At 31.4% G+C, this 14,305-nt stretch overlaps 1 protein-coding gene across 2 annotated transcripts in view; it reads right to left on the bottom strand.

The window, feature by feature from the left end:
• Positions 1 to 421: 421 nt before the first annotated feature.
• Positions 422 to 14,305, bottom strand: part of LOC100749809 (MATH and LRR domain-containing protein PFE0570w-like) — a 14,650-nt gene continuing 766 nt past the window's right edge. Inside the window, exons 2-5 of one of the 2 annotated variants that reach the window (XM_033322811.1) lie at positions 10,356 to 14,080; positions 4,005 to 10,283; positions 3,686 to 3,925; positions 422 to 3,611 (exon numbers count right to left, since the gene is read on the bottom strand). In XM_033322811.1, the coding sequence (XP_033178702.1) occupies positions 3,558 to 3,611; positions 3,686 to 3,925; positions 4,005 to 10,283; positions 10,356 to 13,994 (10,212 nt within the window). In that variant the 5' untranslated portion in view covers positions 13,995 to 14,080 and the 3' untranslated portion in view covers positions 422 to 3,557. Of the gene's footprint in view, positions 3,612 to 3,685; positions 3,926 to 4,004; positions 14,081 to 14,305 lie in introns of both variants that reach the window. The other variant, XM_003492249.4, reaches the window with a different exon arrangement.

Raw genomic sequence — 14,305 nt, 5'->3', positions numbered from 1 at the left:
ACAACTAGATTGCTCATTGAAAAAATAAATGAATTCGATCAGTCAAATATATATATAAATTTTATTCGTTTTATTTATTTACATTAAATGACAAAATTAAATTCGCCAACAATTCCTACGAAACCAACTATAGACAATAATTTATATTATAAATTTAGTAAAAAATTATAGATGTCCCTACTATATAAATTTACTGAATTCATTTTTAAATTTTTTGTAAGTATAGTCAAAACGGTTCAAATGTGAGAAAAAGAATTGTGAGTAGCGTAACCTTATAAATTTTAATTTCTATAAATAATACATTGCGATAATCGTACAGTTGTACCATCTATATATGTGAAAAATAGATATATATATATGCATATGTAAGGGTAAAGAGAAGTTAAAGGATATACACGTGATTAAGGAACGGACACCATACATGGTAATTCTTATTATTTATTGTTTCTTTAATATATTAACTAGAGTTTTGCATACACTTCTGTAGCCTAAGTACATTAACAGAAAATAATCTATTGATTCATACAGTTCTTATTTCTATTAACTAAACCTCTTATTTTAACTATGGAATGGTTTTAGTGTTTAGATATGTAACATTTCTATAGTACGTTTCAAAATATTTACGTAACATTTAAAACTTTTCAATAAATTTCATCTCTTCAGATTTCTTCAAAATTTATAGAAATATTAAATTATCACTTTTTTGAAATATTAAAATTGAAAAAAGTGCTACAAATCTAAAACACGCTTACAATTATTGTAATTTATGCCACACAATTATTCTATGTTAATCACACATTATGTATAAAATTAGCAGAACTGTATAAATGATTTATCTGATTTAGAATTGCACAGCTAACAACCATTTTAAAAGTTAGTATTTTTGTATGGAATTATCAGTTGTAAGCTTTGTAAAAATATACAATTGCACTTATTTTTCTATACAGATCTGCCTCATTTGAATGATGTTATTATATGTGATGATTTAAATGTTTAAAAATATAAAAGAATTATAAATCACAAGTAGATGGGTGTTAATAATATTGACTTACGAAAATATTTTTTTCTAGTTAATAAATGTTTGTATGGACCCATCTCTATTAATTAATTTGATTTACAAACTGATTCTTAATTTGTGTGTTTACATAAAAATTTTCAATTCTTAAATTGAATAACCTAAATTAGAAAATAAAAGAAGGTTTTTTGTAATATAAATTTCTCTAACTGAAAATATTTGAGTCGGTGCAATCTTATAATAATTTACATTATTGGAAGTCAATAATAGAATTTTTCTAAAAAACCACTGCTCATCTAAATGAAGCATATATTAGATGTAATTTTATTTTTTAAGAATATCCTGTTTCTTTAATTAATATAACGTAGTCAAATTAGATGGAGAAACTATAAGATTCAAATCTAATGAATTATGATATCATACGATACAAGTTGTTATACATATTTATATTTTGGATGTACATAATTTACTTGGATATCTTGTAGCCACAATTAAACACTCAAAACAATTTTTGTGAAGTACAACATACATCAAACTGATACAATTTTTCTTTATTTATAAAAACTTTGAAACCTTTTTTCTTCATATAATATACAAGTGATGCATATTTATATTATATTAAATGTATATGTATAAGTAATATTATGCATATTTGAATTTTAGATGGATATAAATTTCTTAAAATTTAGGCACATAGAACACACAATGATATCATAAAATATTTGCATAACAAAACTTCAATCATGAGAACATTTTTCTTAATTTATACCACTATATTATACTTATTTTATATACCTGTGAAGATGTTCAAGGGATACCACTGTTTAGATACCTTTTTATTACAATTATGGAAAAAGAGTTATAAAACAAATATGATGTACATATTTATAGAAATGTCATTTATAGTTATTATGCAGTGGTATATTTATTTTAATGTTCTCATAATTGCAGCATATATAATGCATATTTTATACAAGAATATTAGAAATATATAGCTTCATTTAATCTTACATAATATACATAACACGATACGACAAATACTGTTAGGTGTATTTTAAGGCACTCGTGCAAATAAAATATGAAACAGTTAAAACAAACTTATGAGAAACAAAACATTAAGTGGAATAACAATCGATAGACTTATATATATATATATATATTATATATTTCTTTTATTTGGTTGCATTCAATGATTAAACTAGATTTTTCAATAAAGTGACTTTTAATGTATTTTCATTCTTTGGAACGTAAACCAGAAAGAATAAAATTATAAGACAATTGTAGATATAGTCTGTTAACCCTGTATTAGCATAATAGTTGTTTTTTAGCCTCTTAACAAGGAATATATTTAATTCCATCCCACTTTATAACCAGGAACTTATTCTTTAAGGATCTTTCCCACTTCCAATATACATATATCAATAGAATAATAAGAAAAACATTTGTAACATTTAAAAACAATTAAAAGCTTTGTTATTTGTATAAACAATAACTCATTAGACACACCTAAATGGTTTGAATCAGACATAAACACGTGACGGGGGAGTGAACATTATTTATATTATATGTAGATTTTCTACTGAACTATGAGATGTTACTGCTTATGTCAATTAAATAAGTAATTATTTTTGAAAGAATTGTATAAAGAGTTAGTTTATACTTATTAAAGATAAGTAGAATAGAAAAATTTGATTTAGAATCACAGTAATAAGTATAATTAATATTTTGGAGAATTTACATATTGTTTAACTTTCTTTTTTAGATTAAATTGTTTAACATTCACTAACATTGTCTACGAATGTACGAAATGTACGAATTGTGGACACTTTAACATTTCATAGTTCATTTTATCTTGTAACATATAGTATAGACATTTTTTACTTTGACTGCCCCTGTTTCAGATATATAATTTTATATAAATGTAACTATATATAGATTTAGGTCTGTGTAACATTGCAAGGATTCATATTCTTTTTAAACAAGAATAATAAATATATATATATGTGTCTGTGTGTATATATATATATATATGTATTTATACATCGTATATATAAGTCTTTTCACGATATAAATAAAGATTTATAACGAGCACATTCACTTATCATATTACTCATATTTTCATTTGTACAAATAAGAGACTGTGTAGTCCTCAAAAACTATAAATAATCTAACGTACACATGTATCTTTTTTTTTACTACGATCTTTGGCTAAATATCTAACTACTTAAAATAATTTTTTTTTCTCAAGTAACTCTTAACAATTAACATCAATCAACAAAGCTCTCTTTTGTTGCAAAGTTCATAGATGTTAATTTCATTGTCTTTGTATACATATATTTATAATAGTACATAGTATGATTACCAACAGTAGTAATCATACTAAAAATGTACAATTCCTTTAAGATTAAAAGAATTACAGAATAAACTTTGTGTTTAGCATTATAGTACGTTTTTTAAAGGTACTCACATTATTTGTTCCAGTATAGTTAATCACAGGAAATGCATCTATGCAGCCAAAGTGATTTATAGTAACTTGTTGCTATCATTCTTTTGTTTTCTGATCCTGTTCTATATATTCAACACATTTTGCAACATCCTATGAAACGTAATTGACAAGATTAAGTATATGAAATTCACAGTAGACGAATAGTACATGAAGCATAATTGTACCTGAACGGCAATTTGTAAAGGTGTCAATTCCCCAATGGAACAGTCATTACGAATCACATTTGCTGGCAAAAGTCTTGGACAAGGTTTGCCAGTGAACAGAATAAAAAGTGTATGGATGCTTTTACGCTGTGTTGATTCCATATAACGATGTTGGTATCCAGCTAAATGTCGACGATGTCGTGAAGTTGTAGGAAACCATCTCTCGCATAAATTACAATATCTTTTATGCTTTATTGTTGCCTGGAATAAACTATTAAAATTAGCTTCATTTGTGCTTATATAAAAACTTTGCAATCAAGGGAAATGCAAATATTTTCACCTTTTCATGATAAGCTAATTGCATTATAATATCAGCAATAGTCATTCCACAGTCTTTATAGGAATGTTTTTTATTCTCTTCTATCTTCTCCATTTGATTAATCGCCTTGTTCTCCATCAATTTTGCATCTTCTACTACATGTTCAACCTCTTCTTGATTTGTTATAACAGGTGGAGATCTGGAACTATCTCTATCTGAGCTGGAATCAAAATTTAAAACAAACTCTGGCACTAATAATGGCATGTTGTCTTCTTTTATTTTTGTGTCATTTGAATTATCATTATCTTTCTGATTCTCATTGCTACTGCTAGTTTTCTTTGCAGATTTTTCCTTCTGCAAGTCTTTTGTATTGTTATATCTGTTTGATATATGACCAGAGTTTCTTACTGATGTTGTGTTTGCTGTTATTTCATCAAATTTCTTAGAAGCCTTCAAAGAAATGGTAGTTGGCTCTAGTACATTGTTATCTTCGTATGTAGAAGCTGTAGGGCAATCCATGGAATAAATTTCATTTTGTTTTGAACAGCTTTCTTTAACTTCCTTTATATCCATCTTACTAGAAGATATGCATGCTTTTTTTTCTGAACCTCTAGACTTTCCACTTACTTTCACTTTATCATTCTGACTATTAGAACATGCTTTTTCAGACTTGTCTAATGATTTTCCAATATCCTTAAAAGAGAAACTTGAGCCTTGCTTCTTTTCAGCTACAGTCCTATGTCGTGATTTTTTTCTTTCCGCATCTTCATTTTCAGATTTTGTCAAACATTTCTTCAGTGTTTCTTTAGCAGCTAGTACTTCTTTAATTAATAAGTCATTACAATAAAAATTATCATTTGATCTTCTCTCTAGATTTTGTAATTGCTGTTTATTCATTAAGAAGGTATATTCATTTTGATCAGAACTATTTTGTGAAGCACGTTGAAATTCATTGAAGAATGCCTTAGTTGACCCTTCAATGTACTTACTCTTGGAATGCGATGCATAGTCGATTTTCGATGTAAATACCTCAGAACATATATTTTTATTGTCAATAAGTTCCAATTCTAATTCCAATTGAGTCGGCATTGCATCCACCATATCTATTCTACTAATGTTTTCAAATTCAGAGTTCTTCACTTCATTATCGCTATTATCTGGTGATGCCGGCAAAATTTCTATTGTAGTTTGACTTTCATCTGAGGAATCGACTTTAATTATCGAACTATTGTTATCATTATAATTATGTGAACGAGTGACAGAGTCTAGAAATTTGTCTTCTATAAGGGGTGTACTCTCTTTGGTCCCAAAAGTTGAGTATTCCTTTTTCACAACCATCATATCATTGTCTTCATTTGTCAGAATGTCTTCAAAGGAATGTTTTGTTGCAGTTTCTCCCATTTCACTCTCACTTTCATCGTTCTGACTATGATGTATTTGTCTACTCTGGGAAAGTAATTTTTTCTTTCCTTTCCTCTTAATATTTCTACGTTCACTATCATCTGATTTTAAAATAGCCACATTATCAGTTTTACTTAAATTAGCATCGAACCCAGTAGTTGATTTTGAGTTAATTTTTATGTAATCAGAGTCTGATAATCTTCTCTGTTTGCATTTAGCAGGAGACAAACTAGACACTGAATTAGATCTAGGTAATTTTACTTTATTGTCATCAATCACATCTTCATTGCTAATATCCTTTATTTGTGCAGACAAATCAAACTTATCACTTAATGTGATTTTTGATTGCTTCCAATCTTTCACCATATGATCTAGAACATCTAATCTTTGTAATTTTACTTTTGGTTGCCATTTGGACGTTTCAGTGATTGAAGTCTTTTTACTTTTGCTAATTTCGCATTTAAATTCTGTGCCAATTTGAGTTCTTTTTATTATAACCTTAGGAATCTTTTCCATAATGCACTGAGGAAATTTCTTCTTTAACTCATCATTAATTGCTATGTTGTTATCATACTTGGCAGTGTGTTTTGAGTCCTCTTCCTTTATTCTTTTAGCTTTTTTTGAAGAAACTCTAGGAATATTCGAATCATTCCCTCCATCTTTTTCTGGTGACAAAGATCTACTTTCTTCTTGTTTTCTCAACTTTGATTTTGATGTTTTTTCAATTTCTATGTCGCTGGACATTGACTCATGAAAATTTGTATCTTCATCAGAATCAGTACCTTCTGATTCTGAACTCTCCTTCATTTTGATTCTTTTACTTTCTTGCATTTTAAGCTTTTTAATCTTCACTTTTGGAATGCTCTTCTTAATGGTCTTACGTTTTAAGTATACTTTTAAGTCCTTGGATGATATATCCTCCAACTTTATCCTCACCTTAGGTACCTTATTTTCATAATTATCATATTTTAAAGTATATGATTCAAAATCACTGTTATCCATATCCATACTTTCTTCATTTTGTTCTGGAAGGAAAGATTGCACTTTATCAGACTTAGTTTTCTCTAAAATTTCAACTGTTGGAGTTACAGAGCGTGATCTATTTTTCATTATGATCACTTTTGGTATTTTTGGACGTACTTCGGACAATAATTTTGCATCATATCTATCGCAGGTTTCAGAAGAATCTATGCAATCTAGTGAGCACACTGGTTTCGAATTTGAAGTGTCAGTTTTCTTTATAACCAGTTTGGGTATTGCTATCATATCTATATCTGAAGAATGAGTCGAGCTTTTGGAAAAGGCTTGATCGACAGGAATTTGCTCTTCTTTCTGTCGATCTATTTCAGCTTTATCTTTGCTGTTTTCAGCATCCACAGTTGGAGAGTTTTTAATAAAGCAACATGTATTAAGAACAGGTATTCCTTTATCTTCCAAAGTATCTTGATTGGAATTCGTTTCATGTTTAGAGGCAACTAGCAGATCATCTGATCCACCTTCATCCTTTAAATCGTCAGTTATTACATCTTGCTCCACTGAAGTTTCTTCTATATGGTCATTTGATAAAATAGTTTCTATTCCACTTCTGTTTAATCCAATTTCTGTAATATTTTCATCCTCAGTATGAATTTCATCTTTTGAGGAATCAATAGAACTTTTTTTCTCGGTAATTACGTTATTTATTTGGTCAGAATTCACGCCAATATTGTCTTCATGTTCAATACATTCAATAGAAATGTGTTTTGTATTATCTTCTTGATCAATTGTTTTGTTTGCCAGTACTGCCTGAGATTCAGATTCCTTTTGATTCATTGCAGAAGTGTCTTTCAACAGAGTATCATTGTTTGGATCTTTTAAATCCTCATTATTTTCTTCTTCTATTTTGTTTATATCCTTTTCGTATTCTTGATCTTCACTTGAAATTTCAACTTCTTTATTAAATTGCACAGTTTCTTCTTCACATTTTGAGATATTTTCTTGACTAATATTCTGCTCAGATTCTTCAATTATTTCATTAAACGCGACTTTCGGACGTTTTGAAAACGAAAATTCTTGTGAAACCTGATTAGATGCATTATTCGAATCTATTTGAAGCTCAGAAACTTCTTTTATTATGTCTGTTTCAAATATTGGTACGCTAACGTGATTAGTTTCTGATTTATTATTACTTTCTGTATTTTCTATATTTTCAAGATTATTTTTTGATTCTAGGGAAATTTGACTATCAGACAAGTTTATGTCAATTTCTTCTTTCTGTTCTTTAGCATCTGTTCCTTCTGAAGTAATTTTTTCATCATCTTTTTTCTTTTCAAGATCGTGTAAACTAACTTGCTTATCTTTATCCAATAAAGATTCTTTGATAAGCAATTTTGAAGTTGGTGATTCATTTTTTGCAACTACATTTTTCTCTTCATTCTCAAGAGTAGTTATAATTTCAACTTTATCAATAATTTGATCCGTACATTCATTGGCCGAATTTTTATCTTTATTTGTCTGAAAGTTTTCTGACGTGATTTCCGAATTATCTAGCATTAAATATTCATTTACATTATTTTCAACATTTGGTTTTTTCTGTTTCGACTGTAAAGAAGTTGACAGAATATCCGAATCCATATGAGATATGCAATTATCTATACAATTATTATTAGCGCTTACACAATTTTCACTCTTTTTATCAATATCAAGGATTTGAAATTGAACCACTTGCGCCTCCTCTAAATCCATACAATTATCTTTATGTGAAAGATCATCTGTTACATTCTCTTTACTTTTACATTCCAGATCTAATTCATCAATAAACATCTCATCTTTTTGTGGTTTAGGGATAGCTATGCTTTTATTCTCTGTAATCTGATCTTTCTTACAATTGTTCCCCTCAGCAACGCGATTTTTACTGCGATCTATGATTTGTTCATCAGAATCGCTGCTGCTATACATTTTATCCATTTTATAATGATCAGACCAAATAGCATTATTGTTCCTAATGCTGTGAACATAATCTTTATATTTAACATGACTTTTACCATAGAATTCATCCGAATAATTTCGTTTCCTATCATAAAGATACTTGGTATTCTTATATTCATACTTTTTCTTATCATTAAGACTATGATGCCGCTTTTTCTTGTACATTTTCCGAAATTTTGAGTTGTAATAGTTGTTCCAGGTATCCGTATAGTGGGACTTTTTCACTGAGGAGTAAGATTCTCGTTTACGAGCCTCCATCATTAATTCGTGATAAGTGAATCTTCGATTAGGACTATAGGATATCTTTCCGTCTTTGGTAGTGTATACAGGAACAGTATGGAGCTCCTCTATTTTATCTATGCTCGAGAATATCGGATTTACATACCCGCTGCTACTTTGGAACACGTCGCAGTCTTCAAAAATATCATCTATCTTTGGCTTCTTCCATTTGCCCGTATTATCTTCTTCTTCCTCCAATTCCTCATCCATGCGTTTACCGCGATCTGACTCTATCCCAGAATATTTGCCAAACTTGAAATCCAAATTGCTCAAGTTATTTAATGACTTGGCTTTGAGTTCGATAAAGTTGCTTTCTGGTAGTTTTATAGAAGTTTTTGAGTGAGATACACTCGCTATCTCTTTTTCTATTATATTTGAAATATTCACGAAATTCGTGGAACCTTGCTTTTGTATCCTTGCCAATTGATCATCATCTTCACATATAAAATTATCTTCCTTATCGTTTTCGAGCTTATTCTTTCCCTTAATTTTATTATTTGCATCGATTGTGGCAGTATTTGATATTGCACTTTTTGACTTAATTATATCCACGTGATCAACAGCATAACTAGTATCCTCGATTATTTCGGCTTTCGATATATCTTTACAGAATACATTGTTGCGCGAAGATTTACTAAAAGACTGATTATCTGAAATTAAATTGCATGTTTCCTTAGAAATGATAGAATTAATTTCCTCGCTTGTCTCTAGCGAAGCTCTCCTATCTTTCTTAAGCGTTATTCTTAAATTTTTCTCCGTTTCGCTTTTACCCTGATTCGTTTCTGTAATATCTACAACCGCATCGGATTTCTCAAACACTCTGTGAGCTCTTTCGGGTAATTTTGGGTTGCCTTCTTGATCCTTAGCGTGTAATCTACGTTGACAGTCCAACGTATTCGAATAGGAAAGTGAATCGTCAATTTCATACAGGCTGCGATCGTCGTAAAATATTCGCTTGTTCTGCTCCTGTCCCTTCGAGTTTCTGTCTGTACATGACACGTTGATTTCAATTTTAATTCCCTCCAGAGGGTCTTTTGTGTGTTCTTGGCTTTTGTCTCCAAGAAGTAACTCTTTACCAATATCATTGTCTTTAATTTTCAAGTTTACATTAGCAACTTGAATATCAAAGTCAGCATTTTTTATTAAATTTTTCGAACATGAGTGGCTTTTTGATTCTTCCTGTGTCATCAGATTCTCTGAATTTAAACTAATTGAAGATACAGAATTTTGTTCCAAACATACCTTGTGTCCCAGTTTATAACTTTTAGATTTCGATTTTTCATCTTTATTATTATCATTATATGTATCGTGAGCCTGATACGACTTTTCTTTCTTCTTTCTATACTCTTTTAACACTCGCATCTCCTCCGCAGTGTATGTAACGTCTCCATCAACACTTTTCAAATCTTTTTGCAGTAACTTAGAAGTTTGAGATTGAATGTCTTCCTGCAATGTTGAAACTATTTTACTTGATACACATTTCCTAATTTCTGTCTCTTCGGAGAGTTCTTTGGTATTAATATCGTTTATCTTGGTTGAGAACTCGGATGATTTCTCACTCATGATCCTGTCTGTAGTGCCGTGCGTCTTCTTATTATTTAAAGTAACATTATCCTTTATCACAGCAGCGGAATAGTGTTTGTATTGAGAAGTCATATGGCACACAGAATGCTCTCCACCTTGGGATGAGCTTGAATCTTCTAACTTCCTCGTATCAGAAACCTTTGATTGTTTCAAATGATCAGCATCTTTCTTTTGACTTAGATTTCTATCTAAGTATTTATCTATACATTTTTCTTCCCAGGTTATTGCTTCTCTTGCTCTTTTTCTGATATCTAGATCAAGTTCAGAAGGCATTGAGCAGCTAGCATTTGTAGATACAATCGAAGTCTTTATCTTCCTCCTCCTAAACTCTTTATCATTTTTCAATGCTTGCGACTCATCATCAGATATTTTTGGGCTTAAATTTGCATTAGAATCAACGTTATCGTTCGACTTACTTTTCTCTATTCCCGGTTTTCTTACCGTTTCCGTCGATCTTCTAATGTTTTTGTGTCCCCTTTCGTACGAATAATCGGGAGAGTCGAGATCTGATCTCTTCTCCCCTTCAACAACTTCCTCCAGTTCATACTCCATGGATGTTAAAACACCACATGTATCAGAAACTCTAGCATCATTTTCCTTGCTATCTACTAAGCATACTTTCTTTCTCACAGTAGTGGTCCCGAGATTTTTCATCTGCTTATTTTTAATTATTTCATTTGATTTCACTTTAGAGTTGTTAGACAACTCAAAATTATTCAAAGTTTCCTCTTGCGCATGTCCAGTCTTGGTTTCGTTATTTTTGTAACGGTTCTCCTTTTGAAATTCCAACTCCAAAGTACCAAGGGATCTATTCTTTACTTTATCCTCGCTGTTTAGCTGTGTAAAACTAATTACTGGACTGTTCTGCATTACTTCTATCATATTTGTGGATATTGATAAGTCTTCCATGTTCTGCGAAGACTCTTCAGTGTCAGAATGAATAGGAGTGTTCAGAGTAGTAGATATTGGTGTACACTCTGAGGTTGGTAAATCTGGTAAACTAATATCATCGGGATTATGGGATTCTTCAAAACTATGCTGTTTCTTTAGTTCGATGTTATCACTAACATCCAGATTATCTTTTTCTGATGTCGACAAAACTCTTAATCCTTGGTTGTTTATTGGAATTGTAGTCGTTTCAGAAATACTAGAATTTTCCATATTTGTATTCTTATCCATGTCACCCAAAGATGTGGGATAATCAACAGACAGTATATGAGTATTACTCTTACTCTGCTGCTCTGTATTTTCGGCAATTTCATTATTACTCGGCCCCCTGAAAAATGGTATTGTCTTTTGCTTCTCTAAAGCTTGTATAACTTGACCATTAGGTGCTCCCAGAATGTTTGCTATTTCTAAATTGTCCACTATGTGAATTGTGGGTATTTCGTCAGGACCATTGCTAATACAATGTATGATACTCCCAGGTTTCACCACACCTTCTCCAATCGTTCTTTTGGAAGTTTTAGCAATCTCAGAATTATCAGATGCGGAATACGATATTGTCAAACAGTCTTGGGCTGTTATTACATTCGTTTCACTTTGTTTGTTACTTTCTAAGGTTTCGTTCGAGCAGAAACCATTTTTTCTTGGAACTTCCGAGGCTTGTGGTGTTTTCGATGAAAGATCTATATTTTCATAGCTTACTACAACAACAGGGGTTGTTTCACTTAGAATTGTGTCTGGTATATTGGTCGTTCCCTCTTCGTCGTCAGTTTCGTCCCAATTAGCCAAAAACTGTCTTACGTCCAGATCCGGTTTATTAGCGAATTCTTTCGAGGCTTTTTGCTGCATCATCGTTTCGTTGTTAGTATTAGTACTTAAAGTATTAAAGGTGTGACTCTCGCTTGTTTGTACTTTTAGTTGATTTTGATTAAAGTCCTTGTGTATAGAGAACTGATTCTGTTTCTGAAACGTTTCTGCACAAGAGGAAGGAACATGTTCATTTTGTTGGGGAATTATTAACTGCTCTCGTTGCTGCGATTGCTGGCACTTCTCGTTAACCATGGCAATATCTTGGTCTTTATTTTGCTTATCCATATTTTCTGGTGCTTGCTCTATAGTTGGTGGTGCATGCTGCACCTTAGAGAAATTATCCGGTAGATAACTGGAATTTATTAACATACCATTTTGATCGAACTGCAAATTAATAGGTGGCACTGTAGTATTTACTGGTGTTGTTACACGTGGAGTTTGTTGAACTGGATTTTGATAGCCAGATGATTGTTGCAATTTTAATACTTCTCTATATCTAAGAATACATTCTTTGTATTTGGGATGAGACTGATAGCCAGGTATCCTACTCAGTTCCCTAAGATGATTTTCTATTGAAAATTTTTGCATTGCTATTTTATGTTGATACACTTGATGCTGTGGAGGAGAGTTATGCATAAAGGTATTCTGCATTTTATTCATCATTGCAGTATTATTGGTGGTTTCTTGGCATTCGTGAGAGATTTCTGCGGGAATGTTTCTCGGATATTGCGAATTGAAGTATGAGTTTTGAGAAGAGGATACCATATTTGCATTTACATTTACAGTAGGCATTCCTTTGGGTATCATATTGCCATTTTGATATTGGCATTGTTTATTGTTGAATTTTTGTTGGGCTATGAAATTTTGTTCTTGCTGCTTAAGCATTCCTGAATTCGGCATATTCATGCTATTTGTTTTCGTATGTTCTTTCACAGGATAAGGGTATTTCTGTTGCTCTGTAGAATAATTGTAACCTTGCATGGAGTAATTGTGAAATATTCCCGAAGATGTTGAGTAATTTCTATGCATTATGTGATCCTTGTGATACTTATAATCTGCAAAGTTTCTTCTATGATCTACAGTGGACGCATTGGGCAACACGGGGCTCATTACTTCTTTACTTTCTAGATTATCTTTTCTAAAATTACAATTATTTCCAAACTGCCTATTTTCGATCTGATAATTCGATGGATGTACATTATCTCTGTATGAACCATTATTTTGATATGATCCATATTTTTCCCACTGCTGATAATTAATGTTTGGATCTGAATTGCAACACATTCCTTTACAAGGGATAAATGAAGAAGGTGGTACAGGTTTTCCAGAAGGTGGTAGTGGACCAACATTAGTGTTTCTTGGTCCCATATTTCCAGCGCCAGAGTTTGAAACAGATACTGATGCAGGTCCATGCCTAGAACCAGGTCCAAACATAGGACCAGTTCCAGTATTAGGATTGGTTCCAATTCCTGGTCCAGAATTGGTTCGAGGTCCATGGACAGGTCCAGGTCCTGTCCTAGGTCCAGGGATAGGTCCAGGCCCTGTTCTAGGTCCAGATGATGTATTTAAATTGCAGCTTGCTCCATTTAGATGACCAATAGGTCCATTAAAAGGTCCTTGGTTGCTTCTATATCCTATGTCATCATTTATAGCTCCGATATTAGTGTTCCTAGGATCCACAGAAGCATTTATGTTATCTAACATGGTATTCCTTGTATTTGGAGAACCATAATGGCCAATGCAATTCTGCATTTGCACCATAGATACAAGAGGGCTGTTATTTGGAATGGTTGAGCCATTTGAAACATTGTTAAAAGATTGATAGTTTCTTGGATTGTAATTTGCATCATTCTGATGCTTGTTCAGACCCTCTGAACTAAGGCTAATTGCATTTAGTGTTGGTGGACTGGCACCAGGAATGTATGAAAGATGGCCAGAATTCACATTTTGTGCAGAAGGTGTGACTTCATTTGTCTGCGAGGCATTATATTGGTGCCAATCTGGCATATTCCCACCGTAGTTCATTGTACATTGTTTTACTACAAATTTATAGTATTTATCTCATTCCCTTTATCCACAAAAAATAATTGCACTAGAGGCAGGACCAGAACCTATAGAAACAAAATTATACTTTTTTAATTTTTTGTAGTTATATCTATTTATTTATAGAATTATGTCAGTTTACCGTAAGTTACTTTAAACATTGTTAAAAAAATTAAAAAGGTATTTATATAAGGTAATAATAACAAAGATGCACTTTCAGGAGTGATTAAATTATCAATCAATTAAGGGCACTCGCATGTTTTGGTATAGTGCTGTGTTTATTTGTTATATTA

This window comes from Bombus impatiens, unplaced genomic scaffold (assembly GCF_000188095.3).
Source record: "Bombus impatiens unplaced genomic scaffold, BIMP_2.2 scf_0670, whole genome shotgun sequence".
NCBI classification, from domain to species: domain Eukaryota; kingdom Metazoa; phylum Arthropoda; class Insecta; order Hymenoptera; family Apidae; genus Bombus; species Bombus impatiens.
This window is presented reverse-complemented; position numbering and strand designations above follow the sequence as displayed.